This window comes from Chamaea fasciata, unplaced genomic scaffold (genome assembly GCF_029207755.1).
Source record: "Chamaea fasciata isolate MVZ Bird 193981 ecotype frontalis unplaced genomic scaffold, bChaFas1.0.hap1 SCAF_3, whole genome shotgun sequence".
NCBI lineage: Eukaryota > Metazoa > Chordata > Aves > Passeriformes > Sylviidae > Chamaea > Chamaea fasciata.
Genome location: NW_027094088.1, coordinates 44767128 through 44794136, shown reverse-complemented (window position 1 = coordinate 44794136; position 27009 = coordinate 44767128). Strand labels below are relative to the sequence as shown.

Genomic DNA, 27009 nt, shown 5'->3' with positions numbered 1-27009 from the left:
GCAGGATTATGCTATAAAACAAGAAGCCATAGTCAGAAGTAATATATTTATATATGCCATATTTATTTTCTCTGTATTTCATATCATCAGTAATTTTTTCTTTGCAGATTTAGTTTATTTAATTTTTAGTTTTGTTTCACGACCCAATGCAATTCTGACATGGATGGTGTTAATCTATGAAACGCGTTCCAATTTGTTTATTCATTTCCCCCAACAATGAGCACCTGGTATCAAAATTGTTTCAGAAGACAGCATGGGGATTCATATTTTTGTTTCATGTTGATTTTGGTATTTGGTCTCGGAGCGCTGGCTATTGGGAAGTACTGCAGCTGCTGGAGACACTTTGAGCACACACTTTCCAAACTTAGGCAGAAACCCCACTGGCCTTGGCGGAGAGCCGTGGCGCTTTGAAAGCATCTGCCGGCTGCCCACGACCCCGCACCGACTTCGCTTCCCTAGTTTCGCGCCGCACAAGCGACACTGATCCCGAAAGCGGCTGAGCGTCCCCATCATCCCCGCGCCCCCGGAGCGCTCCCGAGGCTCGGTCCCGCGGACCGCGCGGACGCCGCTTTGCTCCCGCGGGCGGAGCCCGGGCCGGGAGCGGCCCCGGGGCCGAGCCCCGCTGCGGAGCCCGCCCGGGCGGTGGGAGCGGCCGCGGGGTCCGGCCGCCGTTCCGCCCGCCCCGCGCAGCCATTGGCCGCCGCCCCCCGCTCCCCGCCGGCCCCGCTGCCCGTGCTTATAGCGGGGGACGGCGCTGGCGCCGGGAGCTGCCGGGATGCGCGCCCCGCCGAGCTGTCCGCGCTGGGCGCTGCTGGCCCTGGCGCTGCCCGTCCTGGCGCTGCCCGCAGAGCGGCTGGAGCTGCTGCCGCACGGCGAGGATCGCGGCGATGCCGCGCTGGAGCCCGGGGACGATGTGCACTCGCCGGCGCTGGAGCTGAGCACGGCGCTGCGCTTCTACGGCGCGGCCGTCCGCTCCCTCTATGTGAGTGTGGGGCCCCCTTTGGCTGCTGGCGGGTCGGAACCGCTCCTGGGGACTACTCGGCGAGCTTTAGGCGGGTGCGCGGTGGCGGTTGTGGGTTCCGTGTGGGTTGTGGGAATGCCGAGGTCAGAGGTCGGTCCGAGGAGCTTAATTGCTCCAGTTATGTTCAGTCAGGTATCGGGGCCGTGTTAATTCCCTTCTCACACTGTGACCGGAGCAGATTCTTTGAGATGCACGGCCTACGCTGGGAGACAATGCAACAGATAGTAGGAGCGTAAAGAAAATGTAGTCGAGAAGCCAGGGTGAATGCCATCTCTAGGCGTTTCTGCACTCATACAGAGTGTGTTCAGCTCAGAAACACCCTCGTTGTGATCTGTTTTGTGTGTTTCGGCATGCCAGAGTCACAAAACTGAAACGGGGTGTCTAACCAGCAGCCTAACACGTGCAAGACTTGCACCTCTAAGCACTGGGAAAGCTTTCTGTTCTTTAACGTCTTGGGCACTCTCAGGTGTTCATTGCTTTAGGAGTCTTTTGGGCAGAGGAAGTCCAAATCCATAGTAATTGCAGGCTTTGAGCTGCAAGCACATCTCAGCCTTGTGTGCATGTCTCACAGCTCAATCTGCATCCCGGAGTGGTGTCTGCATGTTTATAGCTGATGGAGGGTGTTCAGTGTTTGAAGGTGGGATTGAAAACAGATTGTCTGGAGCAGAGCTGCTCAATAGCAGCCATAAGGAAAACTGTTTAAAATTGCAGCACGTCTTTCAAGCACTGCAGGGGTACTGCACACTTTATCATCGCCTCTTTTCCCCTGAAGCCCCATCTAGGCTGGCAATTGTACATGCTGAGTAGCAGGTTTAGAACGGTCTTGGTAGGGAAGGCACAATGTGTTTGGCACATTCACCTGGTAAGCTAAATCTCACTTCCCTGTCCAGATAAAGCAGTGTGGTTTAAGTGTATCTAAGATGCAACTCAGTGGATTAACCTACATGGAGACACTCGGGAAACCAGAGCTCCATGTGATTGCAGTCATTCAAAATTTGATGTAGTTCCCATGTACTTGGGTCTGTTTCATGGGTATTCACTGAAAATGTAACTTGCTTGTGCTACGCTGAGTTACGTTAAAGCTGACACTTAAGTTACACTCCTCTTCATTGTCCATGCTGTCCCTACTTAGATTAATCCTGAAATCCTATCTAAAAATCTAAAATTTTGAGGGATTAGGGTTATGCTTGTGTGGAAAATGGATGTTGTTCACTGAAGCTGACTGAGATGAAGTATTTAGTGGAGTTCAGACTTCAGCTTGACCCTTAGTTCATTGTCTTGCCTTCTGTACTTTTAATTTGGTCACCGATCAGTCAACCCAAGTAAAAAATACACTTTTTAAAGAGCAAACATATTCTTGAAAGATAGTGGGCTGTATATTCAGCCACTGAGAAGCAAAGATAACAAGCAGCATGTCAGGTAAGCAACAGAGACGGTACAGTTTTCAAAGAGCAGTAAATTGATTAACCAGTCTAGGTTTCTTTAGTTTAATGATCCTGTTACTTGCCCCACCCTCAAACAGGAACAGTTCTAATTAGTTTTTGCCTGACAGAATACCCATATAGAGTCTATTTCCAAATCACGTCCAAGGCTCTGCCAGCATTACTCAGTACTAAGGATGGCCAGTTTCAGTGAATGGCATTTCAGTATCAGTCTATACACTATGCAGAGGCTTTTTCTTGCACTGAATTTGGCACGAGTGTTGCAAAACAGAATCACAGTACAAACTACATGAAGGTGGGGAGAGGGGAAGCATACCTGTTAAGGAAATGTGCTGAGCAGTTTTTGATGCATTTTCACGTTACACATTTTTATTTTATATTTGCAGTGTGTACTTATGAAGCTCTACAAACTGGCTTGGCTGGAGTTTCCAACGTGTTGTTAGTAAATATTATCAAGCTGATACAATTATCATTTAGTGCACATAATTTTATGTAGGTTTCTTTCTATCTTTTTTAACAGTTGAGAAGCTGAGTAGCTTAAGTTAGCTGTATATGAATAGAAAGGCAAGGCATTCTGTGAAGTGATTGTTTAGTACCAACTTGTCATAAAATCCCTGGCAAAAAACCCTTTGCTCACAGACAGAAGAGAGCACTTCTATTTCATATAAGTGGAAACAGACTTTCACATATTGTAATACTCAATACAGTGCTTTTGTATGTAAGATTTATAGTGTTGAACTCTATCACTGACCCATACTATTCTATTTGTTTCAATAGCATACTTTTATTAAGGCTTTTTTAGTTTATCCTAAGACTCACTGGTGTGGGAAAACAGAAGGATTAGGGGTTACCTCCATTTAGGAAAGAATTGAGAATCCTCATATGCAAGCTTGGTTCATTTTTTTAATCCTTACTGTTATTAACTTCTTAAATTAATAGTTGGTAATGTTTGTATTAGTAAGCTTTGCTGCTTTAAGTCAACTGTCACTTCATTATAAAAATAGATTCAAAAATTTTAAACTTTTTTTTTATGCAGAAATATTCAAGCCCATAAAATCCCTAGTCATTGAACAGGAGGATAGTAGCTCATTTGTTAGAAACTTTAATTTTTGTTATACGCACAGAGATCCAATTTTTCTTTTAATAGAAGTACTTCCTTTCTTTGCATTCTTCTTCTCACTTGGCTTTCAAGGTGGACCTATAATTGTGTATGTGTGTTATTGGTTCTGCTACAAACCACAAATGTATGTTAACTATGTGTGTAATCCAGAAGTTTAACATGCTAAAAATACATCTATGTTAGTTCCTGTCAATTTAAATAGTGTTATACCCTAAAAGGAAAGATGTGCTGTAAAGCTGGTCTTTAGACAACGCCCACCTGAGGCCTCTTTCCCCCCCCCTTTCCCTTTTGAAATGAATGATGCTTTGATGAAATCCAGTACTTACCCCAAATTACTTCTCTTTATTTTGGGATTCACACTTAAACCTGTATTTGTGACCTTGAAATAAGCGGGGTGAAGTTAATGGAGTATTCACTGTCTCTGTCATTATAAATGTATTGTTAAATCTGAAAGCTAAAATATTTTTTTTCATTATTGGTGTGTATCTTTTTTTTGCCTTAAAAATCACTGCACAAAGTGAGCAGCTTGTTTATTTATTTTCATGTGATGGATTGCAAATGTTTTCAGGGTTATGGAAACATTCCCTTAATATTTAAAACTGAACTGTCTCACTTTAAAACTTTCTTTAAAAAATGGGATTTGCATCTCCTTAATAAAATTACTTCTTACATTACAATTTTTAGCAAATAAGGAAAGGAATAGATAGATACATGTCACTAAGAGGTGAAAAGAGAAGGGCCATTTTTTTCTGGCTTCTGCTTTATTCTTCATTGTTAACTAGTCCTGATCGTATTTTCTCTTAATGCTATTTTAATCTCTGCCATAAATGGGGGATCATGAAGCCGCAAAATCTACACACACCAAATCTGATGAAGAGCATGGAATTTGTTTAAAATACTTCAAACACCAGTCATCTCTCACAAGAGGATTTAGGTGGAGTAGGGCTGTTTGTGTACAAAAAATGTAAGAAAGCAGAAGGAAAACTTTTAACTTGCACTAAATTTATTACTTTAAAGAGGGAGTGCATCTCTGTTAAAAGGTCTTAGCAAACAGACTGTAATGTCCACCATTCTCCATCCTGTCTTCCAGTGAAGTAGTATAATTGGTAGGTTTTAATTTTCAGGTCATGTTTTAGCTTTGCTTTACAGGAATATGAAGCATTTTCAGGTGTACATGTGTTGTAGGCGTTCTGGGAACTTTGCTGGACTAGATTTCTCTTACATGTCCAGCTCCGGTTGTAGGGTCTGTACTGAGTAACCCATGCTGTCTTTTTAGTTCTTTATTCCTCACATTCACAGTTCACCTTAGGATCTGTCTGTGGCCACTGCCAAGTCATGAATGAGTAGTGTAAAAATTTTCACAGTATTCAGCTTCTTCTCTCCGTTTCTAACATGATGTGCTTTCCCAAAATGTTTGCACAGAGTATTTCCTGCTTATGTACCTTGGGTATGCTGTTCATGCATAAAGCCAACTCACCTATTCTTTTTTACATGATCTTAATGTTTTTAGTATTTTACACTCTAGCTGCTAGTGAAAATTATACATCTGCAGAAAATACAGTCAGCGTATGTCAAGCCACTTTTAAAATAAATTCGGATATACTGTGGGAACTATTTGCTAATAGTTTATGATAAGCCAATACTATGATTATCCAGTTATACACCAAGCTGACTGACCACTGGCCTATGGCAGGGGACGTGCTCTGACCCTCTGAATAGCCAAAGGAGTGTTCAAGGTATAGATGTTTCTTGTGTATGGAGGAGTGATTTGTATCATGGGTTCTCATACTACACTTTTTCTGATTTACTGGATGTAGCGGCAGTGGTGGTCCAGATTTTAAAGATGTTGCCAAGGCACTTGCAGCCAGCATCCTTGATGGGCTTGCACAGACCATAATTTCTCTGTGAAGAATATGTGTGGCCTCCTACTAGCCGCCTTGTTTACAGATTTACAGCGTGGAAAAGGGTGAAGAAATATGTGGAGACAATAAGAGTGATCAAAGGTAGAGAACGATTCTTAGACAGGGAGTGCACAGGAAGGCTAGGAGCCTTCATTCTGGAGGAGACATTATGTAGTGGGAGAGAATGGGTAGAACTTTTGTATGTCGCAATACGAAAATTAGGGTCATCAAATGAAGCTGGAAGCCATATTGAAAGCAAACAAAAGTAGGAGAGACCTGAGAATATGAGTCACAAATTTGTGGAGTTCCTTTTTAAGGGATTTTGTGGATGCATAGTGTTTATATGTGTTAAGGGAAGACTCAACAAAGACGTGAAAGAGATCCACTGAGGATGAAAAACAGCCAAACCACAGGGAATCCCTTGAGGTGGATGCAGCTGGAGGCTCACTGGAGAAGTATGTTCAGGCCCTCTTGTTTTACTGAACCTCTAAGCTGGCAGGTACAGCTGGGGACAGGCCACTGGGCTAGGTGGCCTTGCAGTTTGAGTCAGTGGCCATTCTGACCCACTTCTAGGCATTTTTAAAGATTTTATTGTGTTGACAGTATCTCAACTGTGTAAAAAGATCCAGCAACAGTTTGTTCTTCTCGGACTCATAAGAATCCCTGTGAGCAAGATAAATCTGTGGGAGATTGCAGTTTTAATTTCATAGCTTAGAGTGACAGTTCTGGCACCTCTGTCCCCTTTTGAGTCCACCGTGTATGTGGCGGCAGCTCCAGAGTGAGTACCTGGCTGCCTGCAGGTAGTTGCAGTATAAGGTGTTCTCTTATCAGGTAGTCCAAGACTTCGTGGTGGATTTGTGTCATTGTAGAGATGATCATGACATACAGAATGGCACAGTATCAAGCTTTCAGAAGGCTCTTGTTCACTATGGCAGCATGCTGCTTTTTATACAGTTTTTACAAACCTCTTGGCCAACTTTAATTGGTTAATAGCTTTCTTGTTAATTGCTATATTGGTTAGTAAAAGGTATTTTGCTTGTCCATGAAATCTATCTATTTCTGAATTGTTTACGTATTTTCTTTACTGATTCCCATGGGACAGATCCCTTGTTATTACAGGTGCATTTGTTTTTCACCCTCAGAATAGATTGTTGTGTTAAAGGAACTTCTCATTCTCAAAACAGCTTCATATGGGAACTAGCAAATTGCTTGTTAGCTGCACTAGAAAGAAATGACAGGCCAGCTATGGCTCTATCCACAGATTTGTATGTGTCTGAGTCAGTGCCAACCACAGCTGGTGGAAGGGCCCCGGCACAAAAAGCTGTGTGTGAGCACATTGTGCACTGCCTTAAGGCCTGACACCTGTAGTCTTGCTCACTGCCTGTGTGTGTGAGAGCCAGCTCTGGTTTGCCAGTGGAGTTTGGCTGTCACACTTGGATGTGTCCTAGCACCTACCTGTATGTATGTATTTATCTCAGTTTTAGTCAGAGTTGGCTGGCTTTGGATCATCATCTCACAGATGGGTAGAATCTCCCTGAGCCAGTACCTATGCATTTGCAGACCAAGAGTTTCACTTCTGTGTGCAAATTCCTTCCCCCACCCCCGCTTCAAGTATTAGACCCATTTTCCTATCAGACTGTGTCAGGGCACTCAGCTGTAAAGGAATTTATAGGGTGGCCTATATCTGCTGTGGAAATTCTGTCTTCTAGACTCTATAGCCTCTGGTGTAAGAGCTGTGCTTACAGCATATCTTAAGAGTGGGAAGCAGCTTGTTGTTGTTAGCCTTGCACAGTGGCAGAGAAGTTCCTAGGAGGATGGTTGTGGTGAAGTGAAAACTAAAGCAATCCTGGCAAGGCAAAGGGAAATCTGTGTCTTCCCAAAAGACTTTCACCCAGGCTATTACAATATATAAGCATGGAGCAGGTTTTTTTGGGGGTTGACATCTATGTGGGAATTAGTTATCTGCTCAGAAATTCTATCAGCTTCTGAAGCATTGGTGGGAAGGGTATGTACGTCCTTGTTAGAAGAGACAATAGGTATCTGAAATTTAAATAGCTAAAATCTTTATGTAAGGAAAAAAGGCTGTTCTATCTGTAAAGTTGACCTCTGATTTTGGGCAACTGAAATCTCAGGACTCCTGGCATGGGATATAAAAAAACAGCTTTAAAACACAGTTTTTAAAAGCGGTTACTTTTTTAAACAATTAATTTTTAAAAACAGTTACTGTTTAAATACAAAACTGACTATTGATTAAATTTCTTTTGGAATTAAATTTAAAATATTGTGGTCTGGAGCACATGTGTGGGAGACAGTTGTATGAACAGTATTTGTGTTATAAATTTCATCTTTTTATTAGGTTACCACTAATGGGATTATTGCAGTGAATGAACCCTCAAGTGAAGAAAAATACCTTGGTCAATTCCCAGTGAGTTTTGGGGCTATTGCTCCTTTTATGGCTGACTTGGACACAACAGATGGACGTGGAAATGTGTATTACAGAGAAGATTCATCCTCACATGTCTTGCAACTTGCATCAGACTATATCAAAAGAGGTTTTCCTGAGACTGTTTTTGATCCCAGCAGCGTTGTTATTGTTACCTGGAAGCTTGTGGCTCCTTTTCAGGCACCAGGAGAAGATCATGCTTTGGAAGAAAAGGTGAATATTAATCAGAGCTCTTAGTAATGTTGGACACATGCTCAGTTAAATAGTAACACTGTAACATTTTGCTTTGAAGGCTTGAAATTCTTTGTATTTAAATGAATTCTGCAGACCTAAGAATGTATATTGTAGTTGAAAAGACTGTAGCAAAATAGTAGTTCCCAGAACTTTTACTTGAGATTTATTTTAATAATGTTTTATTAATGCAAAAGATAGTGCTTGAAACTACATAGCTGATTTCCCAATGTGTTTCCCAATGACTTTTATTTTGAATGTTAAATGTGTTGTGATAATAAGTGAAGTAGAATATCCTGACCTCCCTCTGTGCAATGTAATCCTGCTGGCTTGCATTTTTCAGCAGACTCTTAAGTCATTTTGACATCCAACTATGTAAGATCAGACTTATGGACTAGTAGGATCTTAAGCCAGTTTTGAACAGATGATATTGCATTCAGCAAAAGCTCATGTTTTGTAGCTAGCATTGGATTAAGAAACAGAGGTTATCTTTATTATTATTCACAAATCATTTCCCCCTCTTTAAACCATTCAGGTACTATCCTGCAAGGACATGTAACTTTGTACACCATAATTATCAAAGTTGATGAGAACATTACTGTTACTTAGCACATCTTTTTATATCAACAACTGATTTCTTTTGCTGAACTTGGCACAAGCATTGTGTTTATAGTAACAGTTCTGCACCCTGGTAGCAATGAACAGCTGATGTTTGAGGTGCTGTCCCAGTGGTTCTTACAGTAGGCAGGAGTGTTCCTGTGGGAAAAAAACTTGAGCAGCATGAAACTTGAACTTCACTTTAAACATTCTGATTACAGAATTTTTTATTTAGTCTAGTACATCACTTCTGATATTTTAGGGAAATGAAATAGCATCCCATAGCACTACAGAACTTAAAATCATTATGCTTTGGGCAGCCTATCTGACTATTTCCTACAGATTTAATTTACTTTTGATAATGCTTTCCTTTTAATGAGAAGTCTGGTTTTCATTTTCTGTTTAAGTGTGAGTAAAAGAAAATTACTCTGTCTCTCTTACTTATTTTTATGTGAATAAATGTGTATTAATTTTTTTTTCCACAGAGAAACACATTTCAGGCTGTCTTGGCCTCTTCTGATTCCAGTTCCTATGCTATTTTCCTTTATCCAGAAGATAGCTTGCAGTTCTATAGCACATACTCCAAGAATGGCGATGAAAATACTCCTGCTATGGTTGGCTTTAGTCAAGCCTCTACAAACTACTACTTTTGGGAAAAGGCAGGATCCTACCATGTCATTGCTAATGATGAAGACAGCATTAGAAACCTGTACAAGTATGCTTTCTTTCTTTGTTTAAACTCTTCAAGAAAACAACAGCCTTCTATGGTTTTCTTAACTGTAGCATGAATCAATGAGAACTGATAAGATCCCGTTAGACATTGCATGAGAAATCACAAGATCTGCCACTGATAAATATCCACCCCTTTTAGGACTTCGGTGTAATTTGTTAAAAGTCCATATTCCCATTGTCACTGGTAGGAACTCCTGTATGCTTAGTTCTTATACAAATAGTACCACTTAGACTTCAACTTTTTATAATCTATCCTAGGCAGGTTGTTTTTGTGTGCATGTGTTTTCAAAAGAAAAAGTGAACAAACAGGAAAGGGAATGAGTTAGAAAGTTCTAGTAAGTGGTAGCAAGATCTTTGTGGCCCTAAAATCTCCTCCTGTTCCCATTGCTTTGGAGACAAGAAAGTTAGAAATTCTCAACAGAGCTCTGGGTGAGGAGAAAAAAAAAGTGTTACCCAAACTGTCAGGGGTGTTCTACAGCTGAATAAACTGTACCTGTAGGTAAGTATGTAATGTAAATAAGATAATTAGACAGTTTTGTCCTGACACTTCTCAGTGAAGGATAACATTGTGTTTAGGCTAGAAATACCGCACAACTTGCTCTATTTGACATGTGCTTCTCTTTGACAGAAGCAGCAATGCTGGGAAGCAGGGCGTCTGGGTGTTCGAGATAGGTAGCTCATCTGACAGTATTGTGCCTGCCAAAATCAGCAATATTCTGGAGAGTGTAGAGCCCAATGAAGAAGACCAGGAGATGACTTCTAAGCCCTTCATGTCTGACTATGGTTCCACTGAAATAACACAGCAGTATATCACAAGTAGTACAGACAGCACAGAGGAGGATCAGCACCTTGTCACATACAGTGTTCCTCGGTTAGCTGCAGAAGACTTTCTGACTTCATACCAAGATGTAACAGGAACACCTTCAACTGAGTCTTTTTACAGTCCTCAAAATTTCCCAACAGCCAAAGCTCCACCTCGCCAGTTTCGGATCCAGCAGTTCCCCCCACAGCCGCCTCAAGTCATAGATGTGGAAGAATTTGATGAAACTGGAATAGGTAAGGTCTTTTGAACAGTTTAGCTTCTTCTGACATGGACAGGCTGAAAAAAAAAGTGAAAGAAATTGAATTATGAAAGAAACAATGTTGCCTTCTCATTAGCTGCATGTCTAAAAATCTGACACATGTCATAAGTTTGTGTTATTCATTGAGGTAGTTAATTTGGATGTCACCTCAGTTGCAGTTCTTTCCAGTCTAAGTAAACAAGTTCCTTAGTCAAGCTCACAGACTTTTGTCTGATGTGTTACCGAATACAAGTGATTTAATAAAGGTTCGGAATAGAAGGTGTCATAAAATTTTTTGGCTGGGGTTTCGTGACCTCAAGTCTTAGAAGGGTGGAATTAGCAATCTAATTTCTAATAAAGCATTTCTAGAAATTTCAGAGTAGTGTGACTGACTGCCCAGATGTTAATTGTAGCAGGTGTGAGAATTGCTATCTTCATGAAGTAAGAGGGTAAAACAGTTAAGATTACAGGGGGAATCAGTTCCTGCATGGTCCTGGGTACTGTACTGATACATTTTGTTCTAAAGTTGGAAAGTCTCCTTTTTGTTTTGATTCGGAAACAAGGACAAATTAAAATTCTGTGTTTAGCTTTGACAGGAATTTTAACTGATCTGTGTTGATATAGATCTGCTGAAGTCAATAGAATTAAACAGTTTTCTAACTAAATAATTAAACAGCTGAAGCCCTGACATTTTCTGCAAAATAGTAGAAAGTTATTTGCATATTGCAAGGTTAGCCAATTGCAATAGTTTGTTTTCCTTAAAGAGAAAATGAAAAGCTGATCAAGTGAGTCCAGAGATGCTTTTCAGCTAGTCCAGGGATTTGTGAATACCATAGTAATTACATGAAATATAAATGTCTGGTCTTATTTTCCACAGTGTTTCGCTACCACACAGATGTCCAACAAACCTGTGCTAACAACCGTCACCAGTGCTCCGTTCACGCTATTTGCAAGGATTATCCCAACGGGTTTTGTTGCAGTTGTATCGCTGGTTACAAAGGAAATGGCAGACAGTGTGTAGCAGAAGGTAACTGGTTTGAAATTTAGATACATAAGCAACAGTTACATATGGCATTCTTGAATGAGGTGACCTGTATTCAATTCCAAAAAAGACCTGATAAAAAACTTTTTGAAAGACTTGTCACTGAGATATAGTGAAAGGCATTTGAATTAGTGAGCTCTACTTTTTAAAATGTTTTTTTTTGAGTGAAGCAAATTATTTTGATTTATATGCTTTATGCATTTTAATGTGACTTTCTAGAAAAAATAAACTTCTTCTGTAACTGATGTCATTTAAAAGAAAACATAACATCCAGTGACGTTTCCTAGCATTAGTCATGAAGTCCCAACGTGCTATAATCTGATATGGTCCTCACTCTAGAAATGAACAGTTCAAAGTGATGAACAAATTAACTTTGATCGTTGAACCAAAGAGCGTGACTCCGCTTTGACTCTTAAGCTGCTTTACTAAAGGGTGATCTGCCACATTTCTGTTAAATACCCATTTAAACTTTGTTCCCGTGTAAAATCCATAAAGGAATTTCTTATGTATACACTTGTAATCCTCGTAGTGATTTGGCTCAGAGTACAGATGCATTTCAACAACTCAAATAGTTTACTGCAAGACTGTGTTTTATAAACCAGGAAAGCAAAAACCTAATACTTAGCTTTCAGTTCATAAAATTGGGTTTTCCATAGAAAGAAAAGAATGATCTGATGATAATGAAATTTAAACTTCATGTAGGAAATTATATACAGGAGAAAATTAGCAATCCAAAATAGCTACTTCTGTGTTACACTGACAGTCTTCAAAATGGCCAATAGTTCAGAGCCAAGAAATGTAATAGGTTAGAATAATACGTCAATTATTCTAATGCCATTAGGCATTAGTCTCCTAAAGAATGAAGAAATGAACAAATTTGCGTTCAGTGTGTATTTATATGAAGTGCAATCTCAAGAAGTTTCGGTCTGCCACTTACTGTCAGCTATACTGTAACAGTGTTATGAAGTTGTCCTTGCAGACAGAACTTTCAATGAGGATAAAGGGCATCTCTTCAGGTAAATTTAGCCATTTAATCATCCACATAAGACAACACACATGCACGTACCTACATAAGCAAGTGAACACATTGCAGTTTCTTGCCTGAACTCAGTGAGTATTTGTTTGCCATTTGTTTCAACACTAAATACTGAACATTGTGAACACTCTGGACATGTTCCTTGGAGTGTATGAGAGTACTGTTACTTTTGTTCTGATGCTTTGTATTGATTTGCCAGGTTCTCCTCAGAGAGTCAACGGCAAGGTCAGAGGAAGAATCTTTGTAGGAAACAACCCTGTTCCAGTTGTATTTGAGAACACTGATCTCCACTCCTATGTTGTGATGAACCAAGGGCGTGCCTACACTGCTATCAGCACAATCCCAGAGACTTTGGGGTATTCTTTACTACCTCTTGCCTCTATTGGAGGTATCATAGGATGGATGTTTGCTGTGGAACAGCAAGGATATAAAAATGGATTCAGCATTACTGGTAACTTTTAAATTAAAATAATGTTCAAAATTGCTATTCTTTCCTCCGTCTTGATAGAAAAGAAATGTGTATTTAGAAGCAATATAGGGTGAAAACACATATTTATTCTGAGCTGCAAATTGGTTTTTTGTGATCATATTTCTCACAATTTTTCTTGTTTACAATATATAGACAATGGACCTTTTAATTAACTGTCAGTGTACAAGAACTAAATGTGTTAGAGGGAAGATTGGCTGGGCCAGTTTCTGTTCAAGAAAGAGATTATTAAAAAGATCTGTTGGGGAGGTTGTTATTAGAGTGTACATAGTTACCAAAAAAAGCTTCTCCTACATCTTCAAGAGATTTAGCGTGTTAATTGTCCGATTGTACCAACAGAGCAAAGGAGAAACGACAATCTGACCTCCTGAGGGTCTGAAACACTACAGAAACAGCTGCTGCGTGACATGCAATTGACTCTGTTAGCTAGTTTGAGGGAAACTCCTGCTCAGAATTCAAGCTTTTCATAAGAGATTAAGGCCAAATCTGGTTGGTTGGGCTGCTGTAGACTCAATCTGTTCTAGGAGAACATATGTTTCTTTTAAAAATTTGATCCTTTACAGACATGTAATTTGAATTGAGTTGAACACAACTTTTTGGTTTGGGATTTTCTTGGATTTGATATGATTGAAGCTTGTTCTGGCATTTGCAACATACATTTCACTTGGTTTTGATTTCGAAACAGATGTACTGGATTTTTACTTTTTTTTTTAATCTCTGTATTCCTAATGGAAATTTTCTCTAAAATGTCCTTTTAAATGGTAGGATAAGGCCTACTGCTATTAGCTTAGTCAAAACTTCCTTTTAAATTTAATGAAACCCCGCTGCCTCAGTTTTATTTGTAACTGATCGTGTTCAGTGCTTAAAAAATTTTTCTTGCAATATCCAACTATATTATCAGTATACATCTGAAAGTTATTTCATTAGAAACACAAGACATTAGCAATTGTGCTACATCAAAACTTGCAGACAATAGTAATTTTATCAATTTTAGACAAAATATTTTATCTGCTGGAAGCAATATTTGGAATAGAAGGAATCAGAATCCTCTATTAAGTTTAGTGTTTAACTCATTCTCTTTCTTTAGGTGGTGAGTTTACACGGCAAACAGAAGTAACTTTTCTCCAGAACAATGAGAAGCTGGTTGTAAAGCAGAAGTTCAGTGGCATTGATGAGCATGGTCACCTTACCATCAGCACAGAAATGGAGGGCAGAATACCTGAGATCCCTTCTGGGGCATCAGTCCATATAGAGCCATACACTGAACTCTACCACACTTCTAGTTCTGGTAAGGTTCCATAAGAATGAAATTATAAGGAAGTGCACCAACCAGAGACTAAAGCAATCTGAAAAACATTCTTTTATTACCTTTTTAATAAGTATATTTAGGGCTCTTTGACTGATAGAAAGTTTCTTTTTGCCTCTTAGGGAAAGGTTTCAAAAGAAGGTGGATTTTGAGTGGGACAGTGCAAATATTTATTTTTTCATTGAATAAATACAAGTTAAACTTTCTCTGAACTGTTGTTTGCAAAACACTCTAAATTTCCCCTTTTGTTGGCCTTCTTTTACGCTGTTGATGGCAGTGTACAAGTTGCAAAGTTTTTCTCTGTAAGTCCACAGCCCTTTAGTAGGAGCTGTACTGGCATATAGCTTTTTGTGGTAATGTCATTAAGTGAGCTGTGGTCTTTGATGAGACTAAACCCATTATTTACCACTCACGTAAACTTCATTACAATGACTCTGCAAGCATTTATCGGTATTGTTTGAGCTGAATTTTAACAACCAAATGGAAAATTACATCTTAATTCACTTATCAGTTTCCCACATTTTCTCTTCAGTACTCTTCACTCCTCTCTCTCAATTCCTTTATCACAGATCCTAGGTTTCCTAAGAAAACCATTCTTCTTTCACTATTTACAGGGCTATCTTGTTTTGCTTACTTATTTTGCTTTGCTCTTCCTGGATAAAATTACAAGTGTTTCAATACAGAAGGTAAAGAAGTGAGGTTGGAGTGTTGCTGCTGGCCATCCAGCCCAGCTGTCGGAGAGCATTATAGACAAAGCAGGCTCTGGTGAACTCATGTGCACATGAATACTAGAGAGACTGCACTTTTCTCCAAGGGAGCACTTTTGGTTGCTAGAGATAGAAAATGGTAGGGTTACATTGCCACTGCCTTATATTCACTAATGTCTGGGTTTGGTAGACAGTGCTGAACCTGCTTGTGCTTTGCCTGTTGTTTTGGACTGGGAGGAAGAGGAAGTGGAAGCAGCAGGAAGCTTCTGCTTTGTGCTAAAAAACTTGAGAGTTTGGGGAGTGTCTGCTCTACAGAACAGTTGCCTACTTGGCAGAAATGCTGTTCCCATGGAGGTAAACAGGGCTGGAGGCAGGTGTCCTTCAGCTTGGATTTGATTTATCAGGACTCAAACAGCTGCAATTCTGCTGTCCTATGGCATGTCTAATGGACTTAGCAGAAATCCAGCTTTAGCCAGCTGTTACAAGTGGATTGTCATAGGTACATTATGGTGTCCAAACAAAGAACAATGGTGTTCTGAGGACCTTTCTGTTGGTGGGAGGATCCACAAGCCCAGATCTTTTTGAAGAGTTTTGTTCACTATTTTTCCCAATATAGAAAACTGTTGTGAAGCATACAGGAGCTCTCAGACATGCAGCTTCTTCGGGGCTCTATTAAAATCCAAGGCTAATAGACTACAGTGAGCTAAAAGTGGGTGTAGTTTAGGGCTGGTGAGATGGCTCTTGTCCTTAGCTTGGAGATCCATTATATAAATACACCTAAAGGAACCTCTGAGTTTGCTGAGTTGAATTTTCTTTTCATTGCTTGGAAATCCACGAAGTAAAGTCTTTAAAATTTTTTAAATATGTCAAAATAAATGAAACAACTCATTTCTCAAAGCTGTGATACCTGAGATCAGCATAAGCATACGCAAGTGCTTGTTCCTTTGCATGCAAATACATCCACTTTCACAGCCTCTAGGCTTTGAAATTCCCATTTGCACTACACAGACTGCATCCCAAGTCTACAGCTAGCATTTGACAGCGTGCTTTTGGTCTCTGCTCTGATCAGTGTGTTTGCTGTCATGTCATAGTGATCACTTCATCATCCTCGAGGGAGTACACAGTGACAGAGCCAGAAAGGGATGGAGTTGCTTCCACGTACACGGGTGCCTATCAGTGGCGCCAGACCATCTCCTTTGATGAGTGCATCCACGACGACTCCCCTCACTCTGCTCCTGCCACTCAGCAGCTCTCGGTGGACAGTGTGTTTGTCCTGTACAACAGGGACGAGCAGATCCTGCGATATGCCATGAGCAATTCCATCGGCCCCATCAGTGGTACGTATCAACTGCACATTTTGCTTTTGCTCTTTTGCGAGTAATTAAGAGCAGTCATCTGTTTTTTAGCCTGCCCTAGTGTTATTGAGTTTAATTAATTAATTAACTTCATTATTTGGTAGCAGTGCAGATCCACTAGAGAAGGAGAGAAATGGAACTGTTAAAATTTGTATTTTTACTTCAGAAAGAGTATTTAATTGACGGTCTGTTCTTGAAATTCACCAGGGTTTATGTCTAATTCTTTGTAATACACTTAGTGCACCACCTTGAATCTATTTCCACTTGGATGCATGGAATACGTTGTTTATCTTTACCTAATTTGTAGTTTCTCTGTTTTTTGTTTTTGTTTTTTTTTTTGGCGGGGGTGGGGCATTGTCAGAGAAGAGAGTGAAAGAAGAGAATAAGATTTATCATGGATGAGATTTTATAGTTTATATTGAAACATGGCATTTTATCTTTGAATTGTAGGCAGCTTATGAAAGGGTTTTTTTTTTGGATGAGCTACCCCAGCTTGCACTAACATCAGAAAGAAAACAGAGACAATTTGAAAATGCACACCAGATGAATATAAAACCAGGCTGTGCTCACTTCTGTTTGTTACAAAATAGAGTTCTGCTAATTAAAATGAATAAACCAAGCTGTTAAGAATCATGTTTTGAGCCTAATGGCAGTGGCTGGAAAATGAATTTTCTTTCTGTCTTGTTCTTTAGAGAGGTTTTTGTGGCTCTTTTTTAACTCAGTAGTGCTTTGTACAAGTAACAAGTAATACAGGTGCTATTAAATACGTGTCTAAGATATCACTTGCATATCACCTGCAAGGCACTTTCTTCCTGATGCACAAAGTGTATTTTCTTGTTTCATGTGTGCTATGAGCAACCTCCTTCTGGGCCTTAACTGGGTGCTATTACTTGGACAGAGTCATCAAGGCTAAATATGGTCTCTCTTGCCAGATGGTGCTGCTGATATTAACCGGAATCCTTGCTACACTGGCACTCATAACTGTGACACCAATGCTGTGTGCCGTCCAGGGACTGGAAATCGTTTCTTCTGTGAATGTTCCATTGGCTTCCGTGGAGATGGAAACGTTTGTTATGGTATCAGAAGACTTCAATTCATTGCCAAATGATAGCTAATGTAGAATTTATTTTCTTTGGGTGTATTGACTCTCAGGACTAGCCATTCCAGCAAAATGAACTGCCCTGAGAGGCTGGTTTTAGGGTTAGAGCATTGCTGGGCTGTGTATCTCAATAATCAAAGTAAGCAAGTTTGACTGTCTTGAAGAGTATGTTTTCCTATTTTGCAAAGCATCTTTCCCATCCAGTTCATCTTTTTATGAAACATGTGGGAATTTAGTTGTGAGAAAATTATTCTAATGCAAGGTCTGGTTAAAATGAGTCAACTAGGTTAAAAGTTCTCAAGGGACATGAGGAATAGGAAATGCAGTTGTGGACAGAGCACAGATATATGCAATTCATTGAAATAATCTTTTTCATGATCTACTTTGAAAATCCATTTCTGGTCAAAAGGACTCATATTTCCCAGTTCTGTCTAGCTCTGTATTCCTAGTGTATTTGGGTTTTGCCTTGCAATTAAATCACAGCACTAGTTGCCGTTTTCAAGAGGTGAAAGTGTGTTAATGAAATGTATCATCCCTATTACCTAAAAATTTTTTGGGGGAGGTTTAAAACCCATAGCACAACTCTCCTTCCGCTCCAACCCTTTAACCAGCTTGCAAATGAAAGCAACGACATCACATTGTTCTTTCCAGTCCTCTGGTGCTGTGAGTTGGGCAGCAATGGATTAGAGATGTGTATGATAATGAAAGGGGAAGCCTTTCCTGGAGTTCATGCTCCCCAAGTAGTTATCATTGCTTCTGATCACCTAAGACTGCATTTTCTTTGGCTTCTCTTTCCTCTGCAATTTCCTGTGCCTTCCCCTTATTATTCCATGGTAGAACTTCTGGTTTGTTTTCTTCTTTTTGGTGCAGATTAGCTGAGAACACAGTTACCTCAATACTTATTTTCAGGTTATTAATGTCTCTTAAGAGGTATGGTCTATCCAAGCTTAAGTGCAGAAGACTGCTGTTAATCTAGAGTTCCCCAGTTTCTGTTTTTCTGGCATCTACATTAAAAGCATTTTTGTAATAACCAAGATCCTTTTAATACCTTAGATATTGATGAATGTTCAGAGCAGCCAGGGCTGTGTGGCAGCAATGCAGACTGCAACAACCAGCCGGGAACCTACCGCTGCGAGTGTGTTGAGGGATACCAGTTTGCAGCAGATGGGCGGACTTGTGTTGGTGAGTTTCGTGTTTCTTAAAAGCATTGCCCCCCAGCCTTTGGGCTGTGATCCATCTCACAGGGACAGAAGACAGTTCGTCACGATCCGTGCTGATTTCTAATGAGTGGAATTCAGGAGTTTGTGCTGCAGCTCATGATTACTGGGTTTTCTGCATTTTCTAAGTGCTGTGCTTTTGACTTTCGGGGGATTTGTGTTTTGTTTGTTATGTCTGATCCGGAGTTCGATTTAACAGATGAGATTTCAGTTACAGGTTCATCCCTTGAGCAAGACAGTGCATAGTTATAAAGCAGTGTGTCTTGGCTGTTGCAGACTTATTCTGAAGTGATAATTTATCATGATGAAAAGGAATTGTAGCTGCAGATCACTTCACTGTTCAAATCTTCGCAATTTGGCGCTTAGCTCATTTTAAATGAACCAATAAAAAATTCAGTAGTTATCACTGAATGAGTTTTTTTTTCTGTAATTTAATTTTTTTTTCTGGAGGAAAGCTGAGTTAATCTGTATTTGCTAGACTAAGGTTGTCTTAACAAGGGATATCTTTTCCTTCTTTGCTTCATTTTTCACTCAAGTTGTAGAAATTCCTTTTGGAAAAAGGAATCCACAAATGGTAGATAGAAGAGGGATAATGACAAATAACAAAAGAGGTATAATGACTCTACCTCTAGAGCTGCAGCTGTCAGGATAGGATGGAGATTAGATTTTTTTTCTTGTTAGAATTTTTTTCTTTGCAACCTGACAGTAATTCTGTACCAACAAAACCTTTACACACTCTTCCAGTGTGGCTGGAAGCCTCATACTTCCAGTGTGGCTTGAAGTTCTTCTTTCTTTTGGAAAGAAGTGATACCACCTGAAGATTTTTTGCTTCTGCTGTGACAGCTTTGTGGTGGAAGTTTAGCTACTCTTTGATGAGCTAATGCATCCAGGTCCTTGCTCATCATAGCAAAGACTGTTCTTTAGCAAAGACTGAGGAGTCTTCATCTTACAGCAGAGAGCTGCATTACTTCCCTTGAGTTTGTGACTTTGCGTGCGTGTATTACACTCTGTCAGAAGCCAAATTTCTCTACTCCAGTAAGAATTATGGTTCAGGTCCGTTCCCTAAGTCACAGTGCGCCCTAAGTCTCTGTTGCAGAACAGTCATAAAAAGCACTCCTTCTACCAAGGCCACTGGAAGGGACAGTGTGAGATGTAGAAGAGCAGCTTTATGGTCCCTCTGTTATGTCCAACTTTTGTGACTTGGACCTGAAAGGGAACATTCTTCCCTCCAGCCATGACCTCACCAGCTTCACTCCACCACTTTCCCATGAAGCTGATGTTCCACTTTTAGCAAGTGCTAAGTAATTCCTTGCCCAGCTTGAAGGATTTCAGTTTGATCCCTTCCTTCAACCAAAACCAAATTGCATTTTTAAGGCTGAAAAGAGGGAAGAAAAACTCTAATTTCCCAACATATTGAGAATAAGTGTCATGGTAATCTTTTCACTGTAGAGGGTCTTATTACCTACAGAGAATTTGAATGGGAACAGCAACCCTCTGCTCTGGGATACCAGTTCTGACTCAGCATTTTTTGGAACTAGCACTTTTTTTCATACCAGCTGTGTGATTCACTGGGTAGCTTTATAAGAGAGTTGTAAATAAATCTTGTCCTCCTATTTGTAGGATGAGAAACAGAAAGACTTGGGGACTCCCTTTGAGCTCCAACTCTTACCTTATGTATTTATAATACTGTTCTTAATGAATTTCTTTTCAATCCAAAACTTACTCAAGATATTAATGATTCTAAAATGATGTCGTTTCCTCCAGAGAAACAGAAAAAATTAGTGTTTTCCGATATGGCTCTGATAGAAGATTTTTGTTATTTCCCTGCTGACACTGTGGTAGTTTCCATCTGTGTGCTGTGATGAAATGAACATTGTAGAGTCTTGTCTTGGCTGCCTGTCAAATCCTTGCCATAATTGTATAAAGACAGTCTCAGTGTTACAGCAGCCTCTGTTAGAGCAGCTGGAAGTCTGTTACTAGATGTACACACTGGACAGGCCCAAATTTTTTGTAGTATTTTACCTCTTCCTATTTCAAGTACCATGGTTTCCTTTCCTGTTGTCCCACATCACAGGTAAGCACAGGCAGAGCTCCAGCAACTTCCTGAAAAAATTTGTGTGCGAAGTAGTGCAGTGCCGTCAGAGCCCCAGCTGTCAACATGAGAGGGTTATGAAAAGCTGTAGGTCTGGTCCCAGATCTCTCCAGTAGTTGACAAATATGTTTATCTCCCATTGGGTGAGTCACAGCTCCTATTTGTTGCCAAGTGACAGCAGCCCTGGGTCAGTACAAGGTTAATGTAGCAGGTCATCTAAATTATTCCCAGTGTGGTGAACTGGCCACTTAGCTAACATGTGAAGTAGCTCTGAGATTTCTTCACTCAGGACTCCTTTTCATAAACAAAGCTGATATGGATATTAGGATCTGTCACTATGGTAGCCTTTTTGCCCCATTCTATATTAAGAAGCACCTGTGAGTTGCTGAGGACAGTCAATTCATTGTAAAACATTAATAAGATTTAACACCACTGAAAGGAGAGATTTCGGGGAGAAAAAATAATCCAAATCCTCAAAGCAAAAACCTCTCTGTTTCCTTTCTGTTCTGTAATCTTTCACAGATGTTGTTCTCTCGTATGAACTTACTATGAGGCTTAGACTTAGTGAAGGAAAGTTCAGATTTTCATCTCCTCTCTTACGCATTTAACCTGCAGCTGTGGAGCATGTGGTAAACCACTGCCAGAGGGGCACACACAACTGTGACATTCCCCAGCGTGCTCAGTGTGTGAACATCGGAGGGTCCGCCTACATCTGCACCTGCCTGCCTGGCTTCTCTGGAGACGGGCGCACCTGTGAGGGTGGGTAGCACCATTCCTTGGGGGGCTTTTATACTCCTCATTGCACTACTGAGCTGCTCTTTGCCGTGTCCTATACCTACTTGTCATTCCAAGTAGGAAATTTCATAGTCTGAGTCTCTCAGGCAGGAATTTTTATTAAGCATTTCTCTTTTCCTCCTCTCGCTTTTGAATTTTTTCTTCACTGTTTGGTCTATAGAAGGTCCAAGATGAGATAACTGCAGAAATTGCAGTAGTTGCAGCTACAGACCTTTGTCTGCTGCAACTGTTTGCACTGTATTGGTTTAAATTACTAAGGTGGTGAAACAAAATGCCTAGACTATATAAAAAAAATTTGCATTCTGTTTCATGTCTGTCTGAGTGTGGTGGGGGAGCAGCTTTACCTAATTACATGTTGGAAACATGGCTAGCCAAATCGTACTTCTCTTCCTATGTTAAGTCATTTCTTTGGGAAGTATGGACATATATGTCTAAAGTAGTGTGTGAGTTAATTATGTCTATTACCCTTTGGAACAGGAGAATCCTGGGATTTGCTGAGATAGAAAACCTAAAATACAGGCCCTCAGCTCCATTTTTTATCTCCCTTGCGTTTCTGTAGTAGATGTATTTCCGAAGAACTGTCTGTATGTCTAATCAGATAGCCTGAAAATGTGGCAGGTTTGTACTTTATTTTGTCACTCTGACTTGTCCATCAGAAGGAACACTCACCTGAGACTGATCTTTTCTTTTGCAGATGTAGATGAATGTCAACAGGGCCACTGCCATCCAGATGCTTTCTGCTACAACACTCCTGGGTCCTTCAGCTGCCACTGCAAGGCAGGTTATCGTGGGGATGGTTTCCGATGTGTGTTAGGAGGTAAAATTCTATAGTTCTTGAAAGTTGGACCAGAAACATAATTTGGGATTTGGAGGCTATATATCCTAATTTGGTTCCCTTCTGAAACACAGTACCTTATGCCACATTGGTGTCTTTATTTTCTCAAGTCTTTCAAGTTTAGGGCTTTACCAAGCTTATGTCAAAACTGTATCCTGACTGCTATCAATTTTTCATGATATCCTGCTCAATGTCCCATTTTATGTTTTGTTTTTTCTACCCTCAGCAGTTTTCAGCCCCAAGCTGATACTATCTTTTGATGTTGCCTTGTGTAAAGGTTTGACCAAGGGGGTGATTTGGTTTGCATACTCAGTAACCACTTACCATAAAATACCTGGAATTGTTGGCAATGCAAACGAATACAAGATTTACAGGGGAAAAGTGAAAAATGAGACCAAAGTCACGAGGCTCTTGTCTGCAGGGAGATCTAGGTGCCTACATGCCACATATAGCCTGTGGTCTAGAAAGACTGCAGTTTCCAGCTGGCACTTACTTGTTTCTGTATTTATCCATCTTCTCTATTCAGGAGAAAGTTCTTTACCCTCACCCTTCTGTTTCTGTTTCTCCATTGTACTTTGAGGCTTGAAGTAAAAAGTCAACTTGAAGGTATGCTTAAAAAAAAAAAAAAAAAAGGAAGGAAGGAACACTGGAGCACAAAGTAACATTGTTATATTACTTTAATTCAACAGCATGGCTAACCTATGGGTCGGCACTCAGGTTTTGTAGATGGTGACTCTTTCATCCAGGAAATACAGCCTAACTTCTCAGTATATTCAAACCCAGTTCTTCTTCCTCTAAGATTCTTGCTGTTGGGCATCTCTGAACAGACTGCAAATCAAACTGCAGTCAAGAGTAACAGGAATATCCTAGGGCCAAAAGGAAAGAAAGGGTTTGGGGGTTTTGGTTGGGTTGTTTTGGTTGTGTGTTTTTTTTTTTTTTAATAGAGGAGGTGCTTGCTTCAAAGTGCTTGTCTGGGTGGCATGATATTACTACCTGAGACTTAATATTTTTATCTTGCCTCTATATTCCCTAATTCTGAATTTATGACTTTTTTTCCCACAATTGGATGCTCAGTTTTTTGAAACCAAAAGGCAAAACGTTGTACAGAGGAAAGAAAAAAAAAATCACAAAGCTGATGCTAGTTTTAGATCATATTTACATGGCACTTCACCATGTGCACAGTAACCCATTATGTGAAAGCACCCCGTACTTGTAGATTTTTATATCATAGGTAAATTTCAGGCAGTTTTGAAGTGCTTAATTCTGAGGCGTAGCTTGCACCACTTTGTAAGTCTTTTAATATAATTTTTAACTAACATTTCATGCATAATCACCCATGTGAATTTTCATTTTATTGCCAGATGAATAAGGAACTAACTTGTGTTTATGACCTGTGTCAAAATATTTAGCTAACTATCCAGCTGATAAAAACAAAATTATTTCTGCTAGAGGAGAAATTTGATGTGAATAACTTGAAGCAAATCAAACCCTAAAGCTCCCAGTTCTTCAGGCAGAATTGTAGAGGCAAAAACATTGTTTTCATGTCTTCCGCATGCTCTTTGGAGATTAAATAGGTGTTTTGTACACTGATATTTGCAATCAATTAACTTTATTACAAGGACACGATTTCTTCTGAGTAAATGTGGTGATTTACTTCAGTAGGAGGGGGTTTTGTGTTATTTTTAACACCTTTTCTTATGCAGTGGTTAGTGTGTCTACTAAACTGCTAATCACATGGTGTTATTTTGTAGTAACTTTATTTCCTACTTATCCTGTACACTTCTTCACTTTCTGTGCTCAACACAACTACATCTTGAATGGGAATTTTTCCATGTCACAATTTTAATAGTAATAACAAAATATTTTTAAGAGTTTTGTATCTATTATTCTAGTGGGTGGAGATCTGCCAGGCTTTGTTAGTCTTCATATATGCCTCACTGATAATTTTTTTTAACACGGTTTTGTATTACCAGTAGAAGACAGGCTTTTAGAAACACTTGTATCAATTATCTCTGCTTATTAAATGTTCTGAGCAGTAAAAAGACATCTGTGTTGATAAGAAGTCTCACATTTGCTGAATTGTGACTGAGGCACAAAGTATCTGTGTTGCCCAGCTAGTCTGCAGCAATGGCACTGTTTACAAGTTAGCAACTGCTCCCTTCTTAAGAGTTAATAGAACAATAGCTGCCCTTGGGGTGTCATCTGTTGCTAAAACTTAGTGCTTCTGGAATGGGTAGATCCATCAGTTAATCATTGTCAGGGACAGAAACAGGCTATACCTTCTGAAGCCTCACAAATGTAGTTTAGTTTACTCTAGCACTCGATTTGTAAAGTAAGTTGCTTCAAAATGGAGATTGCAGAGGAGGCTGTATTGTATTCAGCAGTAATTAGAGACCCTTTCTCCCCCTTTTTATCCACCAAGGTTTTGATCTAATAAGCCGCAGTGTAGTAACTGAAGTTTTTCCTGGTTGTTAGTAACATGGAAAGTTTCATTCATCCAAATACTCAATTCTTTTTGCTGTTCTCTGTTCCAACCCATGTGTAGAATTACTTGCTTTTTTTGTGTCTTTATTATTATACTAAGCCTACTGTTAAATCTCAATGGCAACTCTTGAAACAAGTAGAGTAACAAGGAAAAATGGATTTGAGTCACACACATGGGAATGTCTGTGGGAGTGAACAGGCAAGTTAATGAAAGAGTTAATGATGCTGGAATGTCCTGCTGCTCCCAGCTATTAAGAAAGTCTGTACTTCATTATTTCCTCACGCTTCATTTTTCCATTTCAAAAAAACCCAGATGTCTGAGTGTTTCTACCCCTGCAGACCCCAGACACTGTTTACTAAACAGAAACAAGCCTGGATTCTTGGAACTAGGAACTGTTAAGAGCTGTTCTCTGATCATCTGTATGCAACTGGTTTCACATGAGAAACACTTAGCAGGACAAAACTGTAAGTGAGGAATTACAAAGGAAAATGAAAAGACAAAGGGAAGCTTTTTCTCTTTTTTTTGTTGTTGTGGTTTTTTTTTCCCTCCAACATCTGAGGATAGCAAATAAAAATGTCAATATAAGTCTTTGAATAAGGGAAGTCCATACATCTTAGTTTCTCATCCTTTTACTCAGCTTCCGTCTTTTTTAAGGAAAGTCCATAAATCATTTTCTACATTGCTGCTATAAGAGCAGTCCTCTATGACTAAAAAATACCTTGAATATTTGTAAATATCTTTAGTTTGGTTTTTACTCCATTCTGTTTCTTTCTTCACACATGTGAGAAATGTGTGCATATGTTTTTCATCTCATCTTTCCATATTCAGGCTATTTCCATTTTCATTTTTACAAATTCCATAATATATTTCAGTGACTTTTAAAATCCAGATTGCTACTGGTAATTTGTTAATCAACTGAAAAAAATGTTTAATACTCATCAAATGTAAGTTAATTCTTCTGAAGAAGGATATACATTTAGCTGAAGTTCAGGATGCACCATTCTATGTATCTAGTCTGACTTGTACTTTGTTCCACAGGACACAAATTCTTCATTGCACTTTTGTTCTTTGTTCTCTGTTCTGCTCTACAGCTTCTATCTTAGGAGCATTTTTCTGTATACTCATTCAATTTCTCATTGTTCTTTTGAACTGTCGTTGCCAGAGCTGGATGCAGTATTTCTTGAATCATCTCCCCAGCCTCATATTCTTCTCTATGCCTGTATATTCCCTCTGTATATGCTGAATTATTTTTTATACCTTCTCACAATCCCTACAGCACTGAGCTGTGATCTGCTAATAGCTTTTTCAGCTTGTAGTTTCAAAGATTAGTCTATCTTTAGAGGCTTGTCTACACAGTTTATTCCAAGAAGTGTGACTTTACATTTACATCCTGTAATTCTTACGTGGCCTGTTTCACTTCCACAAATGATGCAACCTATGGTTGTATATCTTCCTCTGAAATCCAAATGATGGAATTAAATTTCTTAATATGGATATTTAAAAGCAAGACTAAGGTAATATGGGAATTTACTAAAGATACCGCTACTTCATGACATACGACTTCTGACTCAGACTATTTCTTTCGGTTTTTTATTATTTGCCAATTTAAGTGCTTAGTTTCAAATATGATATAGTCCTGTGGGCATAAATAGAGCTCCACAGGAAAACACAAAACTATTGAGTCACTGCATTACCTTCAGCAATCAAGCATCAACTGCACCAAAACCCAGTGAGGATGGGGTTTTAACTAATTTTACAGCAAATGCCAATTGGTTATGTTTAAATGTATACACTGGAAAGTACTGTAACTTGATCCTGCTGTTAATGAAAAGCTGATGTCACCCCTGCTTTTTTTTCATCACCAACGATTACCTAGGTCCTGCTTTTACTGGTTGTTTCATCTCTGACAGAGTGAACTAATCCTGGTGTATACCATTTTTATCATCATTGACAGGATCATTTGCCTTGCCTTTCTAATGTGGGTTTCAAGAATGGTAAGAACCTC

General features: G+C 39.6%; 1 protein-coding gene across 2 annotated transcripts in view; it reads left to right on the top strand.

Annotated features, from left to right (window-relative positions):
* Nucleotides 1–27009, top strand: part of NID1 (nidogen 1) — a 58935-nt gene that overhangs the window by 15057 nt on the left and 16869 nt on the right. The window contains exons 1-12 of one of the 2 annotated variants that reach the window (XM_066178820.1): nt 776–982; nt 7841–8140; nt 9241–9470; nt 10116–10543; nt 11426–11575; nt 12826–13077; nt 14201–14401; nt 16218–16463; nt 17414–17557; nt 18634–18762; nt 21505–21648; nt 22379–22501. In XM_066178820.1, coding sequence (XP_066034917.1) covers nt 776–982; nt 7841–8140; nt 9241–9470; nt 10116–10543; nt 11426–11575; nt 12826–13077; nt 14201–14401; nt 16218–16463; nt 17414–17557; nt 18634–18762; nt 21505–21648; nt 22379–22501 — 2554 coding nt within the window. Of the gene's footprint in view, nt 1–775; nt 983–7840; nt 8141–9240; nt 9471–10115; nt 10544–11425; nt 11576–12825; nt 13078–14200; nt 14402–16217; nt 16464–17413; nt 17558–18633; nt 18763–21504; nt 21649–22378; nt 22502–27009 lie in introns of those variants that run through there. The other variant, XM_066178821.1, reaches the window with a different exon arrangement.